This window comes from Pempheris klunzingeri, chromosome 3 (assembly GCF_042242105.1).
Source record: "Pempheris klunzingeri isolate RE-2024b chromosome 3, fPemKlu1.hap1, whole genome shotgun sequence".
In the NCBI taxonomy this organism is placed as follows: domain Eukaryota; kingdom Metazoa; phylum Chordata; class Actinopteri; order Acropomatiformes; family Pempheridae; genus Pempheris; species Pempheris klunzingeri.
In genome coordinates this window covers 11,717,748-11,743,448 of record NC_092014.1, presented here as the reverse complement: position 1 = coordinate 11,743,448, position 25,701 = coordinate 11,717,748, and the positions used below count along the sequence as shown (strand labels likewise).

Genomic DNA, 25,701 nt, shown 5'->3' with positions numbered 1-25,701 from the left:
TTTGAGCCTCACCAGTGCTGTTGTATTTCGAACGTTGTCGTTGTGTTTTGTGAACTGCTGTTGTGTTTTGCACCTCAGTGTCACTAAGTTTTCTGCTGATTATTCAAATGATTGTCTGACAAACTTCCTACTTTTAACAAAGCACAGACAAAGCACAGAACAGGAAGGGAGGCAACCTGCAAGATGAACTTCAGTGATTATTAGCCCATACACAGACTGATGACATCCGAGAGGTGCACTGCGCCACTGGATCATCCACATGACTTCCTGTTGATTTATGGGTTAGGACCTGTAGACAAAACAGCTGGGGATGGCCTTTTCGAGAAGTTAAAGGGTCAAACACCAAAACAAACAGCGCCTGCTTCCAGAGGGATTTCCTGCTCAACATCATCCACCACAGGCACAATCATCACTCTAAACTACTGTGTCTTGTCATAGAGAAAAGACCTTTTTCCAAACATCAGTTAAACAATTCTGATTGTTATGCTTAATGATGGATATATTGTTTGTTTTAATTGAGAGCTTTTTGCGTGTGTGCGTGTGTGTGTGTGTGTGTGGTTGAATGGTGGGGGTGGAGTTGAGGCCAGGTCATGAGGACTGGATTTGTCCCAGCCCAGCAGGACAGTGGAGGATCACCAGTGGTGTAAAGTAACTGAGTATATTTATAAGGTTGAGGTACTTGTGATGCTACTTTGTACTTCTACTCCACAACATTTCAGGGGGAAATATTGTACTTTTCACTCCACTATTAGTATTTATTTGACAGCTATGGTTACTACATTCTTCCAATATCAAGATTTTACACCAAATATACAAGATTTTACACAGAGAAAATATAATTACGTTATGAAATACTGTGCCATGTTGAGGATTAAACAACCCAGCATCATAGTATAACCACATATAATAGTTGAATACAATAGTTAAATACCACCATATGTAAAACCACTGTAAAGTATAACTATTGATAATCTAATAATGCAATACAACACTATATTTTAGATGATTTAAGCACTTATCACTGACATGCCTGTACTTCAATTTCGGAAAAATTTTGAATGAAAGACTTTACTTTACTTATAATGGAGCACAGTATTCTTACGTTCTAATATAACCATTTTAATGGGTAAAAAGATCCCAATGGCTACAGGTAACCAGAACAATAAAAATAACTTATTACTTATTAAGAATATCTAGCAGTGTTTCACTTTTACCTCTCTGGTTGGATATATGGATATACATATACACACACACACATACACACGGTGAGTTTGGATTTACATTTGACGATGATGAGGATGATGTAATGTGTGTATTTAAACTGTAAAACGAATAGTTTGTAGGTACAGTCATCTTTCCGGTATAGGATGTACGTGTGTGTGTGTGTGTGTGTGTGTGTGTGTGTGATAGCAGGCTTACTCAGTGGAGGGCTGGTCCTTGTCGTCACGGCTGCTCATGTTTATTTGATGAGGAGGCGGCGGCCACGGGAAAACTGGCTGCTTCTGGTTTCCAGGCATAAATACAAAGCGGAGCCGGTCTGAGGGAAAAACGGCACAAAGGAAAGCGGAGCACTCAGAGGTTTAAAAGCTGAAGACCAAGAGAGTCAGGTAACCAGCTGCCTTACCAAAAAACACATCTGACAGACTTGTTATTGAACAGTGATGGTGAGTGCTGTGATTGAAAAGAATAGGCTGTATCAGGAGATATCGCTGAAAACACTGAGAACAGCTGATCTACTGTAGTTGTCAGCGCGGTGTAGATACATTAGAATAAATGTCACTCAGTTGTTTGTGTTGATAAGAAAGAAAAACGCTGCGCAAAAACAACCCGTGTAACCACAGCGCCGGCAGATCAAATGTTAGTCACACTGATGTATTGTAGGTCTGTGTGTGTGTGTGTGTGTGTGTGTGTGTGTGTGGTTAACGGGACAGGCTGCTCTTCACTGCCTGGAACAAGGTGGATTTATGTTTTTTTTTTTCGCTCCGTTTGTCCGCTTTAATATGTTGCTGTCTCCTCAACGTGTTGTCCTCCAGAGACAATCAGTCAGAATAACTCAGCGAAGTTTCAAACACTGAAGTTTTTTTTTTTGCTTTGTATCTGCTGCCACTTTGGCATCACAGCTTATACGTGGCAGCAAAGGCTTTTCCCATACAGCTGAGTTTCCCCTCAAGGCAGCATATAGCGTGACACAGACATGGAGAGGATCAGACACTTTAATTTACAGGGGCTGTCTGTTTTATGTCCTCTTTTTTCTCTCTTCTCTGGCTCCCTTTTCTGGTTAAAGCTGTTGTTTTCTTGTCATTATTCATATTTTGGTACCACTTCTTAAATAAACCACCTTTTTAAGGTTTTAAGCTGTAACTTTAAGCTGCGTTAATGGTCAATACATCATTTGCAAATGCCTTACAGATCAGATATCATCTACAAATAAAAGATCAAGAAAGGTCAGGTTAGGTCAAGAAAAATTCCTTTAGCTGCTGTTTACCCTTGCTGTGTCACTGGTTTCTGGCTTTCTAATAAGCCTGCACTTATGAATGTTATGAAACCATTCATAAAGGTGTTTAAACACATAAAGTGTGCACGTATAAATGTTAACAAGTTATTAACAGAAATAGATTTTGCTCCAAGCGGTTAAACCATCCAAGCAGAATGTGTACACCATGGCAGCCCAAAAGTTGCACTTATGAGTGTCTCATAATGGATTTATGGAGCATCAATAAATGATTTTTAACTCCCAGTAAAGCAGTTTCTCACAATTTATAATCTCTTTACAAAAGGCGTTTTATTAAGACGTGGTGCCTACATTTATTTCAACGATGTGGTTTCTTTTTCTCCATTAAATTCTTGTTTGTTTCATTTGTTTTATTTGTCTTATTTTAGTTTATTTTCTCTATCATCTCTCTCTGCTGTGATAGTTTGCCTGCCATCATTGTGTGCTAGACTGTTCTCTGAGTCTGCACCTCTGTAACTTGTGTGTATTTTCGGGAATACTACAATAGTCTCTGGACACTCTTTATCTGCACCAGGGCAACATCCAGTGTGGTGTACAGTAGCACAGCGGTGGAGTGTGTTTGTGTGTGTGTGTGTGTGTGTGTGTGTGTGTGTGTGTGTGTGTGTGTGTGTTTGTCCATCATCCCAGCTTGGGAAAATCATAGCTGGGAGAGAAGTGTGGAATGTCTAGTGTTCGGCACGATGCCCCCGGACTATACTGCACTACATTTTTGTTTTGATGTAGGGGTGTAGAAATGTTTGCTAGCATTGAAATACTCACATGGGACTGATGAAGGAAAAGGCAGATGTGAGTGTTGTCACAGCTGGAAAGAGCGATGTCCACAATTAAAGGAGAGCGGAAATCAGTAAAGACAACAGACATTTAAGTGAATCCTGCATGAGGTTGGCCCTTTTTTTTTCCGAAAAGGCCACCAGCAGATGCACTATTCTGTACATAGCCATTTCTAGGTCAGTGGTAGCCCCCTCCCTCCCTCACTCCATCCCTCCCTCCCTTCTCACTCCGCCCTACCCTATATACCCAAGCCCGGCCCACATGTTAATCTGTCTGGTGCGGTAAAACATGGAGTGGCGGCATGTGGCGAGTCCATTAACCAGCTGTGGATGTACAAGCAACCAGGGAGGAATGCGCAATCTGCCAGAGAGGCCAGTGTGTGAAGTGATCAAACGCTGTCTATAAAATAGATCAATCATTCATTTAATATTGGTGTTTCCTACATAGTTATAGAATGGCCTTTAGAGTGGCTTTTATTTCATAGGTCAAGCCCAAGATTGACAGAAACATTGTGAGTGAACACTGAATATTAAAAGCCATCATCAGTTTTCCTATTAAGAGGATGCAAAGATGTTGTTGTCTCCTGAAGCCTAAACCTGCTTTTTCATCCATCAACTCCAGCAACATATTTAGCAGATAGCATTTAGCATTACTAACACAGCACTATGGGTTTTATGCTGGTCCCCGTAGTTCCATCTACTGCAAGTGTTGCTGTTATTTCGACCCCTTTTGATCATACTGTTGAACACCACCATATTAACAATCTAAATATATATAAATATATATAAAAATATACGTCCATACCTATTATGATACTTGTCCATGTCAAGATAATGTCAATATCAAATAAAAAAGAGAGTGAATCATTTATCCAAATATGTACACCCAAAATACAAGTGCACCACATGAAAATAGTCAGATGAGCAGGAATTTAGCTTAGAGATCTTAAAGATAAAAATCAGGATTTCTGTATTTTACAATTCAGGAAGCAAATGTGCCTCTGATTCAAATAGTCCCAAATTGCTGTTTGTTGCTAAAAGGTTTGCTGGGGAAAAGTGTGTGTTAGGCAGCTGCCCCCTGGGCTCTCCTGGCAGGAAACACTTTCACACCATATGTATATATTTTCTCTATTAGCAAAAGAACATTTGCTTATTGGACGTTTCATCAGAATCGATTTGATCGGCCGTGGGTTATAAAACCATTGTAATTCATAGTCTAACAGTTGCACAACCTTTTTACTTATACAGATATTCACATCTATATGCAATAAACCTCACAGCCCAGGTTGTCAACAGTTACTGGGAAAATATGCCATTGTATTTAGCAAAAAGCAAATAAATGCAACAACAAAACCACCATCAAAATACAACAAACACAGTATTTTACAGCAAACAACAATTCCATCTACCTCTGCGTCCCCCTTTTGTCAGATGTGTTGTCCGCATTTGCTGTTTCCCACAAAAAAGCATCCTCCTGCGACCCTCATCTCTGCCAGCTGTGGAATATAGAAGAGCAGTAGTTGTATTACTGAAAGCACTGAAAACTCCTACTCAAAAGAAACCATAATTTCTAACGTCTATTGTTTAACAAACTGCACATGTAGCCGCATAGGAAACAAAGATGCTAGCCTCAATTCATGACCACAGATTCTATTAACATATACTCAACAATCACAGAAAAGCTTTGTGTTGGAGGTTTGCTGGTGGTGTAGATGATACATCTATTACTTTATTCTTACAAAAATATAAAGTGTAATGAGCATCACCCTTTACTGTTTTTGGAGCCTAAGAATGAGCCTATTCATGTTGACATTGCGATGAGGTTTCGGGTGAATCCAAGTGATGATTAACATCGTTGTTAAACTGTGTTTTCTGTGTGCGCAATGTGAGATTTTATGCAAAGCAATGAAGGCTGAGATTAGTTTCAGAGAAAGGCACAGCGAGAACTGAAACTTGGCTTTATTTGATACATACAAAGACATAATTCTGTTTAATAAGTGCAACAGACTGTAGATTATGTGATATGGATACAGTAAATCAATTGACAAGTTGTTTAAATAAATAACTGTTAAAATGGCTGAGGAATTTGTCAGTCGAGTTATCAACACATATAAACAAGATGAAATATGTTGTTTCTCCATATACAGTATACTGTCATATCGCCACTTGTAATGGAAACCCTGTTCAGTAAATCTGTGCCACATTCAGGATGAGGGTCGTGAAATCAGATCAGATGTCGTGTGCTACTGACCCGTCTACAGTAGAAGGTCTGATCCACATCTGTGTCGGACATCAGTGTTCAAGATGAAGAAGTTAAAGAGATTTACAGAAATCTTTGATATGTCCTCTTTAGTTTGACACCACAATCTAGCTCTAAAATCAGCATTCTTTATCCGCACACATCTTTTCTTGCACAGCTGGCCAGAGGTTTCCTCTCTGACTGCCTTTGTGAACTATGATCACGTGACTCCTCCAGCTGAGTAGAAGATTGACAGCTTGCTTTAAACAGTGTCTCAAACATCGAATTTGAATCCAGGCTAAAAAAACAAAGTGAAGCTGGCCACTGTCTTCAATTTAGTGTCCACATCGTATGAACTTGTTGAGTTCTGGCCAATGAGAGGAAGATTAAGGGCGCATGTGTACCACAAAAATGAGCTTGATATCCACATTAACTGAATTCTTTCTTATGTGTGACCTCAACCTGTGAGGGAGACTCAATGTGTATTTTCTACATCGTATCATATATGCTGCCATGTGTCCAGTGTTGCTGTGGTAACAAAGTAGGAAGTATGTGTGTGCATGTGTGAGTGTGCGTATTGTGTAACAACAGGTTATCTCCGTCTTACCTCAGAGGACTTGATATAGGACTAGTCAGAACTGGAAAAAAAACCCAGACCTATTTCATATTAAAAGCTCCCAGATAGCAGTTATAACAGTATCTTCTATTTAAAACTGCCACTAACTGGTTATGCTTTTGTAAATTTCTCTACTGGGTTAAGAGGAATGTCTTCTGAATACACTCCCACTGTGTTCTCATGCACAGCTGTCCATGCATTCACAGCAAGCGGGCTTGTGCACTGGGATAATAAAGGCACTTGTGCATTCTTCGCTCTGAATGTTAGTGTCCCTGACCAATATAATTAGGGAAAGACATATTTGTATATGGTGTGTTCTCTGATAGAAGTAATAGACGTTCCAATTACGCCATATGCTCAATAAACAGTGTCATACAACGGGATAGATAGCGGGTAGACAGAACAGTGTAAGCATGTCATGGAAAAAGACCCTTAATTAAAGTTAATCAGTTATAAATGCAGCTGTAAATGAGGGCTATATTGGGGGCAATGCTAATAACATGTATCAGGTATAAAACAGATCTGTGTAGTCAGCACTTAATCAGCAGCACAAGGCAAGGCCATTTTATTCATTTAGCACCATTCAGACACAAGGCAATACAAAGTGCTTTACGGGGACATAAAACACAATAAAAACAAGACACAAAGAAACATTAAAACATTAAAACAGACAAAAGCTCCAAAGAAAGCCAAATTATCTGCACCAGAACAATAGGTGTATCAGCCTCATTTCATTGTTAAAGGATCAGTTCATTACAATTATGATCTTTATTCACTTGTCTCTTGTGGTGTCTAGTCATGCCTAATTTTAAGAGAGCTGTCTCTGAGTTGTCAACCCATTACTCTGGATGTAATTATTTTGTGTGTGGGGCTCACAGCACTGAAATATAGCACTTAAACATTTGACAGTGTAGTGCCTGTGTTACTCTCTGGGTAATCCACAGACTTCACTCCCAACAGTTTTCACAGTCTCAGTGAAAATGTGTTCATATCACATGCACAAATTATTATCATGTAGATAAGTTATTACACAATGTGTATTTTATATGGGATATAAATAATAATAATAATAATAATAATAAGAGGGCATACAAGATAACATACTGCTGACTCACATGCTGCACAGATTAGATAGCGTTTATTGATCCCTCAGTGGGGAAAGTTTGCTGTTACAGCAGCTCAAAGGGGACAGACAAAAGCACACAGTTAAAAGAAATAGAAAATTAAATAGCAACGATATAATATATACAGAGGAAAAACCTATATACACAAAGAAACAATTATATGCACGATAATTACAAAAAAAACAATAACAGGGTGAGGTGGAATGGGATGTGAATTATTGCACAGTTTATGTAATAATAATAGTAGTAAAGTGCATAGGTGGTGGTAGTGGTTGTGTTTGTGGTTGGTGCAGCAGACTATAATGCAGCATTATACAGTCTGACTGCAGTCGGAATGAAGGACCTGCGGAAGCGCTCCTTCTTACATTTAGGGTGTATCAGTCTGTCACTGAAGGAGCTGCTTAAGGCCCCTACAGTCTGATGCAGAGGGTGTGAGGCGTTGTCCATGATGGAGGACAGTTTGGACAAGGTCCTCCTCTCTCCCACCACCTCTATGGAGTCCAGGGGGTGGCCACAGACTGAGCTGGCTCTCTTTATCAGTCTGTTGAGCCTGTTCTTGTCCCGCTCAGAACACCCTCCTCCCCAGCACACCACTGCATATGAGACCACAGATGCCACCACAGTCTCGAAGAAGGTCCTCAGGAGTGGTCTGCTCACTCCAAAGGATCCTAGCCTCCTCAGCAGGTATAGTCGACTCTGACCCCTCTTATAGAGAGAGTCAGCGTTGTCTGTCCAGTCCAGTTTGTTATTAAGGTGAACACCCAGGTACTTGTATGTCCTCACTCTCTCGATATCAAGTCCCTGGATGTTCACTGGTGCAGTGATGGAGGGTTTCCTGTGGAAGTCGACCACCATCTCTTTCGTCTTGCTGGCGTTGAGTAGGAGGTTGTTCTGTTCACACCAGTCGACAAAGTCCGTGATGACCGTCCTGTATTCACAGTCGTTCCCCTCTGACACACATCCCACGATGGCAGTGTCGTTGGAGAACTTCTGGAGGTGACAACTGTCCGTAGCATATCTGAAGTCTGATGTGTACAGGGTGAAGAGGAAGAGTATGATTCCCCTGATCAATGTTTGCTGTCAAGAGTTAACTATTTCAAGATATTTAATTATTAATATGTTATGATATGTAATGTGTCATTTTAGTTTTCTTTTTTTATCTTCTGCTGTATGAGCATCTGTCACCTGCACACTCAGTGTTACAGTGGCGCCATTTTAAACTTTGGTCCTCTTCTTTAATTTGTCCTCAGACTCCATCGAAGAGCAGCTTGGACGGCATGCAAAGTTGTGAAATTTCCTCAGATAGCACTGATGATCCTCTTAGTAGCGGCCTACGCACTCATCGGCAGCCTCGAATAGTAGTGATTGGTGCTGGCCTGGCCGGCCTTGCTGCAACTAAGGTCCTACTGAAAAACGGCTTCACGGATGTCACTGTCCTAGAGGCGTCAGACCACATCGGCGGGAGAGTTCAAAGTGTTCAGCTCGGTGAGTGGATGCATCTCTGTTTACCTGTTTTTTTAACAGCAGCACCATAACTACTAGGGCTGTAAAAACACACTAACTGTGTAAGATCAGTTAGTTTTATATACCCTAAGTGCAACACAGTTATTTGGTACATACTGCACTGAAATTGTCTTTCCTCCACCTTTTTAGTTTCATGGCTTATCACAGATTTGCCTCCCTCACCAACCCATATCTAAATGTCTAAAACCGTTTATAGCTATGTGCATTATTTTAACTCAGATGTCCTAAACGTCATCTTATAAAAGAAGAACAAAGTGGTAACAAATAATGCATCAGTGGAACTTTAAGTTTTAAAATATTTTGGAAATGATGCTCATTTGCTTTCTTGTAGAGGATTGATACCAAATATGGCAGTGAAGTCTGAGGATAGCTTAGCATAAACACTGGAACCAGTGGGAAACAGGTAGCCTCCAGGAAGTCAATGATATCCAAGTACAGTAATAACTCCCTGTAGAACTACAACGTGTCATTTAAACTTTGATTTGAGCACAAATGACATATGATGGATTATTAGTGAGCTTTAAAGGTGCTTGTAGACAGATTTTGTTACGTCTGGACAGAGCCGGGCCAGACGTTCCCCTTGTTTCCAATCTTTGTCTTCCAAGTTGCTAACTCTTTCCTGGCTGTAGCAGCATATTCAATATACAGGCACGAGAGTAGTTAAACAACTACTTTAAGACCATTAATATGTGGGTTTATGGTAATAATTTTCTGTAATAAGTTTCTTTTTACAGTACATATTACTAAAATGTCAAAAACTGAATTGTTCAATGGCTGATTCTCATAAAACAGCTGATACTGCACAAAGATACATGTTTCAACATCAGAAATTTGCATTACACAGACATTGCTGATTTATGAACAAGAAATCTTCTGAAGTTAATTCAGTTAAGTTAATTTTACATTATTTGAAATATAGATCAAAGGTCAAAAGTCACATTCTCTCAGAAAAATTAGTAAATACTGTTCATATTTGCTAAGAAATTAGCAAAGAAATACATTTACGCAATCAGCTTTGTTTCCTTCATTAGTCATGAAGAGATGCATGTCTCGTCCCAAGAAAAATAATGGTGCTTTTCATTTGTTCTGCTTGAGTGGTGCTGGTAGATTTTCCCAACAAAGGCGTCTGAACCGCAAACTCTGTCTCGGTCTTAAGCCAGAGAAGGTTGCCTGCCACTGATTTCCATCATGATAAATTCTTTTCGAATGGCAAGAACAAACAAGTAGGGAACAGCATCTGCTTGTGGTGCTGATGCACGGCTGATACTGTACGTTCTCAAAAGAGGTCATGTGTATGTGTCTCACTCATACTACACTGTTAAATGTACAACCGTGAGTCATGCGGATGGATAACTGCATCTATTATGTAAATGCATGTTAATGTGCCCAGATATTATGTAATCACAGAAACCTTTAACCATTTCTCTCTTTGGCGTGTTTTTATTAAACTCACACTGACCTGTGTTGCTTTTTTTATTTTGTAGGAAAAGCAACTTTGGAGCTTGGAGCCACCTGGATCCATGGAGCCAATGGGAACCCAGTGTACCACCTGGCAGAGGACAACGGGCTGCTGGAGCACACCACAGACTCAGAGAGGAGTGTGGGACGCATCAGCCTGTACACCAAGAACGGGGTGGCTCATTACCAGACCAACGTCGGAAAGAGGATCCCCAAGGACCTGGTGGAGGAGTTCAGTGACCTGTACAACGAGGTGAGGGGACACATGCGCACAGGTACACACATGAATTCACACTTACGTGCACAGATGGATGTATGCAAGAACAACAGCAGAGGAATACTTCCTGTTCAGCCTGCCTAACAAGTGCATGTAAGTTAATAAATAATAAACTAATAAACTAATATTCAACAGGAAATAGTGTTCAAACCTACAAAACTTAATTTTAAATTATGTTCCCGAACATATTTTTTATCTGCGGAAACTCTGGCCATTTGCACAAAATGATGCACCAAGAAACTCCTAACATCCATGGCAACACTATTACATATATCTTCAGATATTTTTTAGTGAAGCAGCAAATAGTCTGCCAAAAGCTTGCCGAATTTAAGAATAAATGGTCCTTTTCATTTGTCCAGTTATCAGCTCTGTGCTCTGTAGCTGCCCCTGTTAAAGCATGTTTATTATAGTGAAAGTAGGTCATGTCTGGGAAAGCAGTTACAGAGGGGAGGTATAGAACACAAGGAAGGCATTTTGTTTTCATTAACCTTTGTACATCTTGGTTTTCTGCATGGTCTCCTGACCTCCTGGTCCAAAATAACCTGCCTATGCTGTGTTCTTGTGATAAATTGTCTTAACACCTTCAGGGACACTGGGGCAGTTTTGGCATCCTAAAAACTGGAGGTTTTTCTTGCCTCTGCTACATTTCGCCTCGTCATCAGCAGTCATCTTGTCAATCTTCCTCCAGTTTTCTTTCAGCCTATAAAAATCCTCATTGTGCTTTCCTTGTATGTTGTATAGATTGTGAGGCTCTCTCTGTTTTGGAGTATGTATAAGTAAAACTGACTTGAGCGTAAAGCCTGCAGTCTCCAGGATGTGCTTCTCAAAAACTGGCATAATAAAAAGAGAAAACCAAATGAGACATGCTTCAGTCTCACTTCACCTTTGTCACTCTTTGTGATGTCACTCAGCCCTGACTGAGTGATGAGGACCACAGTATCTCCTGTGCCTTCCTTTCACACTGCTCAAATTCAAGGCCAGCATTATATAAAGATGACTCATTGTGCTTTGAGAGAGCAGAGGGCAGCGTTTTCTATAATCTGACTTTCATAAACAAAATTGTTATCTGCTACTGCCTTTACCTCAATACAGCTGTTATACATTCTGTTTAGTTTATAAAGTGGAAGACAATATTTAAAAAGTGTGACCTCTTTATCTGACCAACGGCCCAAAACCCCAAAATATACAGTTTACTGTCACAGAAGACTATGAAAGCCAGGTAATATTTATGCCCTGAGTACCCGAGGCCAGTTTTCTGATGATCATTTAACCAACTGATTCTTTCAGCACTACTAAACAACACAACACATTCTACAACACTGTAAGTAATTACATCAAGTTATGTTTCATTATCAAGGGTTATAATACCAAAACTTAAACCTTAACCTACCATGACATTGTATTCAGCTAATACTCCACTTTACACAACACGCTACTCAAAGTAAATACATTAAAGACGCACTTTACTTGTTCTGCAAGGTTTTAAAGGATTTAAAGGATTTAAGGGTTTTATTTGTTGATGTAAATGTTATCCATACTCATACTGTTTATGCTTTTACTTGATACACGTTAATACATCACTGGCACTGTTTCAACCTGGTTCTACTTTCTAAGAAATTGTGTATTATCAACTTTTATATCAAGACAAACACTTATAAACAAACACAAAACAGTATTTATGTAGCATATTGCCAGTACAACATTTCTTATTAGTCTCTTGTTCTACTTTCTACTTTCTTCTCCTTAACAAGGTGCTGCTGTTGTAGCGCCAACAATCAAGAATCAAGTGATCTGATCTGCTCTGAGCTGAACTAAACTGGTTTCTTTTCCTTCCCTCTTTCACCCTCCTCTGCTTGCTTTATATCCTTCCTCCTTTCTCTTCCTCCTGAATAACCTCCACCACTTGCCTTTCATCCTACTTTAGGTGTACGAGCTGACTCAGGAGTTCTTCCAGAATGGGAAGCCAGTTTGCGCTGAGAGCCAGAACAGCGTCGGTGTCTTTACACGGGACGTGGTGCGCAAGAGGATCATGTTGGATCCCGATGATTCTGAGAGCACCAAGAAGCTCAAACTGTCCATGCTTCAACAGTACCTCAAGGTGTGTGTCTGTGTGTGTCTGTGCTTGTACTTGCTACATAGAGAGGACTAAAACAAGTTTTTGACTCACAAAGTGAGGACATTTTTGGGAAGTCAGGACCTTTAGGCTTAAAGTCACGACTTCAAAGGATGGTTATAGGGTTAGGACTTGGTTTAAGGTTAAGGCTAGAATTAACTTAATTGTAATAGTTAGGCATTAGGTTAGAGCAAGGGGCTGGGAAATGCATTACCTCAGCGATGGTCCTCACAAAGATCAAAGTATAGGTGTGCGTGTGTGTGTGTATGTGCGTGTGCACTCTATCAATGTCATAGCAGATATGCCTGCTGGCACTAATAGCTAAGGTTAATAAGACAACAATTAGCCAGTTATTAGAAACAGGTTGGTTTGCTAATTAGATAGTAATTATGACATTTTATTTACTTCCTCCTAACCGTGTAGATATTCAGTGACAAATATCCAAGCTAGGGCTTTTGTTATTTCAAGCACAGCACGTCTGAACATGATGTTAAAACATCCTGTTCATGGTATGAGTGTGCAGTGACAAACAAAGGCAAACATGCAGAAAGGAAACATCTTAATAATTAATCATCATGTGGATGCAACCAGTGAGGATGACAATCATGTTCAGATGACTTTTTTAAAATGAAAATGGTCCAAAATGAAAACATATTGCATTTTCAATGATATATAGCAGAGAAGAGCAGCAAATGATCACAATTGAGACCTTAGAATTAAAGAATCAAACAAATAAAAAAAAAACTTTCTCTATTCTCCTTATTGTTTCTAAAATACAGCACTTGAAACACTTCAGCTTTTGTCAGGAATTGAATGTACTTTTATGCAATTTCACTAGGTTTAATGCACATATTATAAGTTGCTTTGGATTAATAATCATCATGTGATGTAATTCAGTGTAAAAGTCGCAAAGTTGTAAAGTTGCTCATATTTGGCATGTTTGCTTGATTAAACAACATCAGAGAAACTAGAAATAGTTTGAAATTGTGGAAACACTTTCTTGTCTATATGGTAAATATAAAGCTATAGCCAGCTGCCTCTTAGCTTGAGTAGCGCAAAGATCGGAAACAAGGGGAAACAGCTACTGTGCCTCTGTCAGACAATTATAAAATCTGCCTACCAGCATCTCTAAAACTCACAGACTAACACATTATATCTTGTTTATATAATCTATACAAAATCAAAATTGGAAAAACAATACGCCATTTCATGTGCCAGACTGTCATGGCCGATCATTTCTTGAATTCTCCGCTGGTTACCTGGCAACTGCTCTGAGCCAGAGAGCGAATAAAGTATATTTCATAAAGTGTCCCAAGCCCCAAGTATTGCTTTTAATAATTAATCTATGATTAAAATTTAAATCAATTAAATTTCTTTTGATCGGCTAATGAATTAATGATCAAATCCTTTTGGCACTACATAGTAGAACTCGCACCATGCATACGGTGTTAGTTGCCATTTAATATATTCATGTGAGCTCTATATTCATTTGAGCGCTCTGCCATACGCTGCCGCCCACACACAAATAAACAGGAAACAGAACATGTTGTGAAATGCAGCAGAGAAGAGACTATGACACAGTAGCCACCGGGTAACCTCCACCATGCTGGCTGACTATTTAATGAGGCATACGCTGTAACATATTTCTGCTTCTCAATAACGCACCACCTGTAGGTGTCCTCTTAATGAAATGTATGTGTCCCCATATTTAAACCAGTTTAATCGTGCTGATTTGCTTAAAGCTGTACTACTACATAGCTACATTATGAATTCAATGGTTGTAGAGAGTTGACTCAAAATATGGAAATATAACTCAGTTGATCTGTTCACCTGTTTCAGGTGGAGAGCTGTGAAAGCAGCTCTCCCAGTATGGATGAGGTGTCTCTGAGTGAGTTTGGTGAGTGGACAGAGATCCCTGGTGCACATTACGTCATTCCTGAAGGTTTCATGAAGATCGTGGAGCTCCTGGCCCAGGACATACCCTCCCGCACCATCAGCCTTAGCAAACCAGTCCGCTCCATCCACTGGAACTACTCAGCCCACCATCAGGAGGTGATTGCCAAGAGCAGCGACACCAACCAGGACAACAACCACAATAAGAACAACCACGGCTGCCAACCTCATGAGGACCCTCTGATCCTGGGTCACCCCATTTACGTGGAGTGCGAGGACGAGGAGTGGATACCAGCCGACCACGTGATCGTGACGGCTTCTCTGGGCGTCTTAAAGCAGAACCGCGAGACCATGTTCTCCCCCTCTCTGCCTGAGGACAAAGTGCTTGCCATCGAGAAGCTGGGTATCAGCACCACCGATAAGATATTTTTAGAGTTTGAGGAGCCCTTCTGGAGCCCAGAGTGCAACAGCATCCAGTTTGTGTGGGAGGATGAGGCGCAGCTAGAACAGCTGGTCTACCCTGAGGAGCTGTGGTACAAGAAGATCTGCAGCTTTGACGTCCTTTACCCTCCTGAGCGCTACGGCTATATGCTGAGCGGCTGGATCTGCGGGCAGGAAGCGCTGTACATGGAGCGCTGTGATGATGAAACGGTGGCTGAGACCTGCACTGAGCTGCTGAGGCGCTTCACAGGTCAGGATGCACGCACACAAGCAAACAGCTGTGCACTTTAGGCAGTTTTTACCCAACATACATCCTGTTTACAGCTTAGACGCTCTTGAGGGTTCTGTGGGTTGATATCTACACAGGATTGCTTGTCATTATTTCTTCATCCTTTCTTCCCACATTGAGATATTTTGCTTTTTTGACTGTTTTATGTTGTCTCTTAAGGACAAAATAGTCTTTATAAAAGATAGCACTGCTTTTATTATTCTGACTACTGTGGATTTTGTTTTTGACAGAAAACAGACAAGATGAACTTCCATATTCCAGCGCTATTCTAGTTAAGCTTTCACTAACAATTAGTAACTCAACACAAACACAATAGCCTTGGAAGGCTGAGACTGTCAGCTCAATGACTCATACAAACCGTGACTCGGGGTGGGTCGTTTCATATAAAGAAAATTACATAAGCTTCAGTTGTGACGTAATGTAGCTTTTGTCATGACAAAAAGGTTGACAGCTAATACAGCTGAATGACACAGATGTGTGCTTTTGCTTCCAGTGAACAGCAGCTAACTAGTCTGGTGTCACCACCACAAATGAACAAAACACAGAGAGGAAGAATTGATCTTGTGTTGGGTGACGTGATGAGGCCTTCTCTTGAATCGACATTCGATCAGTCCCCTCTTTTTCTTGTGACAAACTCACCCAAATTGCGTGGGTCCTATATTTTCTCTGAGGCTTATTCAGTGCTGATCCTACCAGCCATCTAAAACACCTCACTTCTTGTGCAACAAAGGAATTTTCAGGGGGGGGAAAAAAAAAGAAGACTTAGCTGCTCAAGGGTGATTGCAACATAAATTGTGAAAGGTTTCATCTAATGGTAGTAGGTTGACTCACTGTTTGTCGGTTGGCAGCAGATTAGGAATGTGCGGATAGAAATGGCTCAGATTATTACTCTGTAAAGTGATTGCCTCAGAATTAGGTCACAGTTTGAGTACAGAAACAGACACTGTCATTTAATGAAAAAGTCGGTGGACTTCCTATAAATGCAAGACTGTACATCACACAGAGGAGCGACTCACACATACGCATTCCTCATTTAGGTCAATGTGGTTTAATCCCTTCAGCTGTTGCTTAATTACATATAGACTCGCTGGTGCCTCTTCACTCACAGAGGGTCACAAGTTCATTAGCGTCGGCAGATTGAATGTCCCAGTAAATGGCCTCAACTCACAGCCGCCACCAGCAACTGGTTTGATTCTGTGATGTACTGGATTTTCCAGACACCAGGCTGCACGTGATCGTCATTAGCCCGTTGCTGGCCCTCCATTTAGCCCTCTACTATCTGTACTGAATCTCTGTCTGTCCGTCCGTGTGTCCACAGGGAACCCTGACATTCCAAAGCCCTGGCGCGTCCTGCGCTCCTCCTGGGGCAGTAACCCCTTCATCCGAGGCTCCTACTCCTTCACCAGGGTGGGATCCAGTGGTGAGGACTGTGAAAGGCTGGCCATGCCACTACCTTATGCCAACAGCACCAAGGCTCCGGTGAGACAGCCACAAACTGCACAATAATAAAAAAAACCTCTACCATATGATCCAATTCAGCAGCCCCGAAAATAATTAGCTCATAATGTTAGATTGTGTCAGAAAGCTGTTTTACTCACCTTTTTAGTAGTGTTGGCACTGTATTATTTTGTTGCATACAATTTTGTCCAGCACACTGTTTGGTGTTAAGTGCAGTTAATATATGAAAGCACTGTGAACTGCTCAGAGTAAGCTGCTCACATTAAGATGAAGATTAGAAGAAGATGTTATAATGTATTTATTTCAGTTTAGCTTAGCTTAGCTTTATTTGTTGATTTTGAGTGGAATTTTCTCAAAAGAATTGCTCTATTTAAAGCCAGCTAAAAACTGATTTATTATCCATTTATTACCAGAATCCTCATTAGTCTTTATTTAAGTTTATCAAGTGAAAAGTGTCTCTGAAATCTTACATAATTACATAAATCTTTCTAGAAACCTTCCTATGATTTTGAAGTCATATAACAGTTCTATCGTAGCAACGTTTGTTGAAATATTGTTTATATATATTTTTTAATAATTCCTTGAAGAACAATATTCATTGTAGGAGTATTTTTACTGACTGTACATTTGGTTGTTTACAGTCCCTGCACACACTCTGAGCGCATCTGGCTAATGCGACAGTGTCATCACTACCATGTCACATTGCAGCACATGCAGAGTAAATACAGCTGGTGTCAGGGGAGTTATGAATCTGTACTCTTGGCCAGCAGTCTAGACCATGAAACCTGATGCGTTCTGGGTGAAGGGGGTAAGAGGGTGGGTTTGTGTGCTTGCTTGACACAGCTGAAGGAACGGCATGAGCCCTCCGCTGAAGTCCTTCAGCCCTTCAGCCCTTCAGCCCTGTCAAACCGAAATCTTCAGCCCTCAGGAAAGTTACTGCAGCCTCCTACATGAATGGCGCTAACAAGATAATCAGTGATGGAGATAGGAAAAGTGCTGCAAGAGAAGCCAAAAATATGTCAAAATGACTGATAGATCTTGTTATAAATCTGGTTTTCTTCTCTAAAATCTTTTCTCCTTTCTCTGTGCTCATTTTCCCTTTTCGCCCCCTCCCCTCTTCAGCCTCTACAGGTCCTGTTCGCTGGAGAGGCCACTCACAGAAAATACTATTCCACTACCCATGGTGCTTTGCTGTCAGGACAGAGAGAGGCCACTCGCCTAACTGAGATGTACCAGGACTTGCACAGAGCTGAAACCACAAAGCCTAATATGTAAAATAAAACAAACCTCTCACTAGTGAAAAAAATTTACAAAACTGTTGAGTTTTAAGCGTTTTATCTTAATGATTAAGTTATACTTAAAAGCATAGCTCGGGCATTATTACATTGATAACAAATGAGTATTGTTTCTATTGTACTGTAGATTCGAATCATGCTAAATTTTATGTACTGTTCAAAAGTTGCCAATGGTGCTGTCATTTATTGTCTTTATCATTCTGTCATTATGTTTTTTTTAATCAGTAATTTAATGTTTATAATAACAGCATCTGTAATTTAACTTGTTTTTGTAAGTGCCTTCTGTACGTAATGTTATGTTATTTCAATAATAATGGAAATATGAATAAAAATTGAGAAGGTTTTAACAAAATAAAGGTTCTATCATCATCTAACAAGACCAGTTGCTCTTCTCAAGTCATTAAGATATTAAACACACCAGTGGTATCCATCGGATTTCTCCTCCTCATCCATTTCTGTCTTCATGAATATTTTCCAGGAAAGTACAACCACAGACGAGCTGTTTCCATAATATCATCATTTTGGTATCCCTTTATATCTATGAGGAGGAAGGCAGAGAGTGAGTGCACATGGAAAAAAAAAGGCTCCAAAGCCACAACACTGTGCCAAAGTGACAGATGGTGTCAGAACAGACCTCAACCCAGTCTTCACTTCTGTTGGACAACAGTGTTAATCCTCTTCTTTAGTGACAAACACGATCAGAGGCTGAAAAGAGCTGGGAAAGTTTCAATTAACATCAAAAAACAGAAATTGGTCCCCAGATTTCCTCCTTACCAATTAGCCACTTGTTTCAGATTTAAACAGTTACAAGAAAACAGGTTTTCTCATCTAGATATGTTGACATATTTTACAATAGTTCTTCATTCTTAGTGATGTAGACTATATTTGACATGTACCAGTGACAAAATGGCCTAGATTCCCTTAAATTTACTAAATAAAAAGACCATCAATGATCATGGCCTTATCTCTGTCCCATAATGCTTCTCTGTAAGAGGGAACCTCTGTCTTCCCAAACCACTCTTTGCCATGAAACTGATCAGAGAAAGAAAAAAGACGTAAAAAGATTATTACAAAGAAAGCCAAAACAGCTACAGAATAAGCAGATATACCTTAATTTCCAGTCCCCAGCGTGGGTTAAGCTCCAAAATCATTTGATCCTGCATTTCCTCAAAATGTAACTTAATAGTTAATTAATAGATTTGTTAGACCCTCTCAGCCTGGGAAATGCCCATGTCCTTCAAACTTCACACCGCATGTTTATAACACAGGCTTTCTGTTTAAATGTGTGGTTTCCAAGCTGAGATAAGCTTGATGTCTTGATGTCGGGGTTATTCTCAGACTTCTGTAAACCCACAGAAGACAACAGTTTATACAGTCTATACAGATGAGTAAACCTAACTTCTAACTACGTAAGAAATGGGTAGAAAGCCCCTTTCAGAGTCAATAGATTTTTGTCAGCACTGAAATTGTGAAAGTTCAAAACCTCACTTCATTAACTGTAATAGACTCATTATTCATAATGTTAGTCTACAAAGTTACTCAAGCAATCAGACAAATGTGGCACATGTGGTGGAGTACATGAAGAAGGTAGCAGAAAAATGTTCAAGTACAATTCCTGACAGTTTTGAAGTCACTGGAATATTTATTATAATCTAGAGAACATGCAACCATTAAAAGTAGCAATAATTTGAGGATAGAGAATATATTTCCAAATGGGAAAATGTCCTTTCATGAGAAACAGCTTAAGTGCAGTCTAATGACAAAGTGATTCAAAGTCAAACATGCACCAAGGACACAGAACTGATATGCTGTCAACTATAAATATCAAGGAGCATCAGAAGGAGCAACGTTTCAGAGAGTGACATGCCATTATGTGGAGACGTCTTACTTAGAAAATTATATATCTACTATATATATATATATATATATATATATATATGCAATAAAGAAACAGTCAGTGCTTTAACATGTTTTAAATGTTTCATTTAAAATGTTTGAAAAATGAAGTACTTGCACACTCATAGTCCACACTCGCACACATGCAACAGCATTAGCCATAAGTCAAATGAAAAGGGGCCCGTGTGCTAGAAATCCTCAATACTGAATATACTGATTCTCAGCAGCACAGTAGAAAAGTTAAAACCACACAGAATACATATTACTGTAAATACGCTCTTGTTCTGAGTGTGCAGTCGATGCACACCGCTCTCCAACACTGTAATGGACAAAGGCAATATAGGAGCTGCTAACAGCTGGAAAAAAAGCAAAAAAAATAATTCTGTGGTGGTAAAACAGCTGCAGGGAGATCTTGAAAAACAACAAAAAATGTCTTAAATCATTTTCAAAATGTCTCAAAAATAATGTCTATTTGTCTATGTGAAGTTAATTAGCAAGGAAAATATTCCAAAGTCACACTTCCAGCACCACACATAAACTGCTAAAACAGAGTACTGTGATGAGTAGTATGTAGTACTGTAGAATTATTATGTACTATGGATTTGAGACTCAGGTCAGGTCAGATGGCACACAAACAGGAAACAGTGGTACGTGCTTTAATTTAAATAAATGAGAGGCGAAGCAAATGTTCACCCTCATCATTCTTCATTATAGGAACATCAAGCTTGGTAAGATCACGCAGTCCTCTGCGTCAGTCGGCCCAGCTTCTATGTGAGCAGAGATCTAATCAACCACAAGTGAAAACACCAGCGTGGGTTCAAGGGGCTTTTAGGAAAATATATGAGAATGCTTTTTATCATCTTAATCTAGAGAGGTTTATAATCAGTTACAGTTCATTTAACTGGGGCACTAAACGGATCAGATTAAAAAAGGATTTAAAAATACATAAATATTTCAATCTAATATATTGCAGAGTTTACAAATACAGTCAATCAATGCAGTCATTAAGATGTTACCAAACTTTTCTATTGAAGTCTTTTCTATCAATCAATCAATCAATCTTTATTTATATAGCGCCAATTCACAGCAGCGTTATCTCAAGACGCTTTCCATAAAGAGCAGGTCTAGACCAAACCCTTTAATTAGAGAGAGAGACCCAGCGATTCAGGAATTCAAAATTAAGGATTCAAGAATTCCCACATGAGCAAGCATCAGATATTATATTGAGCAACAGTGGCAGGAAAAACTCCCCTTTAACGGGAGGAAACCTCAAACAGACCCAGGCTCAATGTGGGCGGCTTCTGTAGGGGTCCACGTTGGGTGGAAGTTGGACAGAGAGAGAAAGACAGAGAGAGAGACAACACAAACAGCAACCAACGTACTAGCAGTGACTATAGCACTAACAATAGGAGTGTGACTAAAAGATTAGCAGTATGATATTATTGAAAAACATGACGAGTGGCCGACTAGTTTAGGTGCTCTCTGGTGCTTTGTCGTGGTAAAACTTTGGTAATCCATTTTAAGATGTAACGAGAGCTTCGGCTCCCACCGACATCTCAAAGTGTCTTGGGCACAGAAACACGGATCCTGCCAACAAGTTCATCTCACAGCCAATCAGAGCTCATCTTACATTTCATGGCAGATTTGCAAAGATTTGCCACAACAAAGTTTCCCCCATGAGCTCTGAGTAAAGACACAGCTGTGCCCGAATAAGAGTTAACTACCAGACAACTAACTAGAGAAACACAGTGCTGATATATTATCACCTTATAAAGTTGTTATGGGCAACATATCAAACATATGTCTGCCTCAAAGTGCTGCAGAGAAGCTGGTTGTACAGTATTTACACACCATAAAAGCAAAAGTGAGTTAAAACAGGCAAAAAACCTGCACAGAGCTGCAGACATTTTGTCATATAATCACTTCAAATCACAGCATTAACATTTTAATCATTATTAATACAAAGACAATGATTATTGGGGCTGTGAAACTTGTGTTTCTTTGTTATAGTGTGTACAAAGCTCAGAAACTAAGACCGTGTTCTCTGTACTCAGCTTCCTCCTTCGCTCAGACAGTTGGACAGCAGACAGCAGAGAGGGAAACACGGGGACAAAGTTCTGGCAGGAGTCCCGGTCCAGCAGGGGAACACGAGAGGCTGCAGAGGGCTTAACCATTCAACTACAGCTGCCACCAGAAGGTAAAGTCATCTGTTGTTTCGCCCTTTTGGTGAAACACACATCATTACGCAGGGAAACAGTGTTTTAAATGATGTCTGTTTTAAAATCAGGACTTTATGGAGCTTTCAGGTGGCCCTTGTCAATTTATATGTGACATTATTCGGAGTTAACCCTTTATCGGGCAGAGGACCATATTTGGTAACTTAAGTGGGAGTTCAAAATACCGCCCCTTGCCTCACCATGAGGCAGTAGAACTACGAGATTTCTCCAAGCCAATCAGTGACAAGCAGGCTACATGACAGACCGGCAAGAAACCATATATGGTAACTTCATAAACCTTGATTTTCACCATAACATTAGATTTTTTTTTTTAAAACTCCCAAAAGAAAAAAAGTCTTGTAATGACCACCAGTAATGGTCTAGGGTTGGAATTTCTAAGTATTTCAATGAGCGCCCTATAAAGGGTTAACCATAAAGAATTGCAGTCAAACGACCAACAAAGACATTAATATCCAGTGGTAGACGTTTACTATCCGTGACACATTTTACAAGTGACGTTTTATGACTTCTAGGATTCTTATGATGAACTAATCATCTAAAAAGTATCTCTTTGGCAATTAAGTAATTGCCAAATCATTTGTGAATAATTTCCAATGAGTTAAATTTGCACATTGACAGATACTAATAAGACTTAATATTTGTAAATCATTTAATTGCAATTGTTTTGTTTCCCCAAATGAAAGAAAAAATCATCTAATGTCATCTCTCTACAGAGGGACTATTTTTGTGGAATAAAGTGGCTAAACAGGGCTGTTTTTTTTTTGGAAAAGCGTTTGCTTAAATGTCATTTTCCAGTGCAGCGTGCACCAGCATTAAAATACCACACATTTATCAATATACTTATATACAGATATTCACTTGTCTGGTTAAATATTTTAAAATCTGGCTTAATAACTAAGATACGACGTGTATCTATGAGGTTAAAAAGAGTACCCAAGCTTATCTGCAGCGGTTTCCTCATTACAAACTGTAGTATGTCATGAAGCCATGCATGTGGTTGCCAAAACAAACCACCAGCACCTCCGTGTCCCACAGGTAACACCGTGGCAACACTGTGTCACGTTGCCTGCTTGATGTTTCACAACACTGCACTTGAGTTATTTCACCACTGCTTCCGCCGTCATTGTTCTTTCCTCTCAGGTACATAGCGGCACACTCAGATTTTAGATATAGGTCCACACTATTTCTGCTGACTGTGCCTTTAAAGTATATGTATATACTATTTATTATTTATTAATTACATGTGTTAGAGCCGCATTAATGATTTCTGGCCACTAGGGGCACTTTTGTAAATCTGTTTGAGTAGTATCTCATGATCACCTGATGAAAGCGTTTTCACTTTCCTTTTGCCTCTCCTTTTTTTGAGAAGAAAAGCCCAACCCTGTTCACCAGCACCCTCTAGTTATTTATTTTGTGTGAAGTAGCTTGCAGGTAATGAGTTTATCACAGTGTTTTGAAGCAGCTTCATCCTTGATGAAAGCTGCTTAGATGCAAATTATTGAATGGTGCAGCAGACCTTTTTTACAGCAGACATTTTGGCTGGTCATAGCTCGATGGAACTGAGCCATCGTTAACAAAATTTGTTTCACATGCACTTATCCTGCTAAGACAACATGTCTGATGAGCAAAAGGTCAATAAACATGCAGACATTAAACAGCTGCAGGGCTGGGTAACAATTTTTTCAGTGGGTTTTTGTCACTAAGAATGATAAAGTGTCAGTCTGCGCTACAATATATAGAGCATAAGTCTGTGTACTATCCATAGGTCCAACTGCAAGGTACAGGCCTAATAAATAAAATAACATTTTCTCACTTATCTCTAGTAGTACCTGACATAGAAATAGTTTTGGTCTAATATGGTTTTGAGAGAGATTTCTGCGGTGCTGAATTAAATTTGCTTTGCTTGCAGCACTCACAGCTTTATTACATTCAACTGTGTCACATTAAGCTTCACTGCAAAAAGGCTTTCTCTCTTCAGATGTATTTAACCTTCTCGCACCTTCGCATTGTATTGTGAGTGCAGGGAACGAAGCGACGAGACTTTCCTAACACAGTGTAATGGTTCTGAGTAATTAGCAGACATCACTGTAAATTTGTGTTATTGAAAAAATCCTTTTTACCAAACAAATTGTTCGTTTTAAAAAAGGAATTAGACCCTTTAATCTATATTTCCACATTTCAAGGTTTCTCCATTTCAAAATAAATCTAAAAAGTAGCTGAAAGTACAAACAAATACAATTTAAAGCAGTTTTATTGATGACAACAAATGAGTGAAAATGAGTAGTAAAACATTTCCATCTATTGCAGTCATCATAGAAGGCTGATCATCTTTTGGGGAAAGTTTGTCTGTAACAGAATCCATTTTGTCCTTAAAGCAACATGGATGAAGTTCATGGATAGACTGGCATACCTGTCGATGGTAGTCAAAAAGGAGATTGTACAAAGACCAACTGCACACTTAATTGCCCAGATAAGTGTTGAGGTAATGTGTAAAATACTATTCAGATGAATGGGCAGAGTACAATCATTCATACATAAAATATGTACAGAGAGGTACATGAACACTCAGACGATGTTTTTTCAGTTGCACAGAAGGATAAATGGGTGTAACTGCAACAGAGGAGGAATGAAACTTGATTGAAATAAACATGTGATTGAGGAAGCACCTTGGTTTATGAGCGATGCTTCAGTTTCTGAATAAAAATAAATTAATTTGAAAATTATTCTGCTTTATATTTGGAGAGGCGGAGAATGGAGACGTAAGCCAAACATGATTCTGGCTAATTGGCACCTCTAATCTGCAGTTTCAGAGCGCAGAGGCTCTGCAACGTCCTCAGCAGGTCCATTTTCACAATTAAGCAAATGTACTGTTGGTATGAGCCTGAAATCTACAGTATGATGCAAAGCCAAAGCAAAGACAGTGACAAATACAAACGTGAGCATAAGGTCATATTGGCAATGAACCGAAAAAGCACTTAAATGTGGTTGAATCAGTTTCAATCTTAAACTCCCCAATCAATGACATATGAGAGATGGTGTCAGCGAGGCTGACTGTACGTCTGTTAACTCACAGAAGTTCATATATAATCGCCATATTTCCAAAATCTTCTTTCCATGAAACCGAACGTGTATGTGAACAGTGGGTTTCATGCCACAGGAACAGGAAACGCCGACAGATACAAGGTTCGTTTCCGGCGTAACTGATGACCAACGGGCCGATAAAAGTGTTCAGGAAAAAAAGTGCATCATATTTTGTCAAATACTGAGAAATAGCTGAACATTAAAAACAACACTTTTATAATAAACATCTGAAATATCTTCTTTTTTTTTCTCACTAGTGCAACAACAGACTGGATCAAATAAAGAGAAACATTATTATTAACCTGCAGGCAATCAAAGCTCTTTAAACATCTAATAAGTTTCTTGTCACAGTAGCAGAACAGTTAAGAAGGCAACTTAATGATTGATGCTTGAACACAAACATGCCAACATTATACACATCGCTCTTTTTTTTATAGAAATAAATAGCTGAATTATCATCTTTATCCTCTTCTTAAAT

At 39.5% G+C, this 25,701-nt stretch overlaps 1 protein-coding gene across 1 annotated transcript; it reads left to right on the top strand.

The window, feature by feature from the left end:
* Positions 1–1,515: 1,515 nt before the first annotated feature.
* smox (spermine oxidase) lies at positions 1,516–18,320 on the top strand. Its single transcript, XM_070828346.1, has 7 exons — positions 1,516–1,607; positions 8,512–8,746; positions 10,270–10,496; positions 12,445–12,618; positions 14,473–15,217; positions 16,575–16,735; positions 17,837–18,320. The coding sequence occupies exons 2-7, from the start codon at positions 8,539–8,541 to the stop codon at positions 17,987–17,989; spliced, it is 1,668 nt and encodes a 555-aa protein (XP_070684447.1). The 5' UTR covers positions 1,516–1,607; positions 8,512–8,538; the 3' UTR covers positions 17,990–18,320.
* The last annotated feature ends 7,381 nt before the right edge of the window (positions 18,321–25,701 follow it).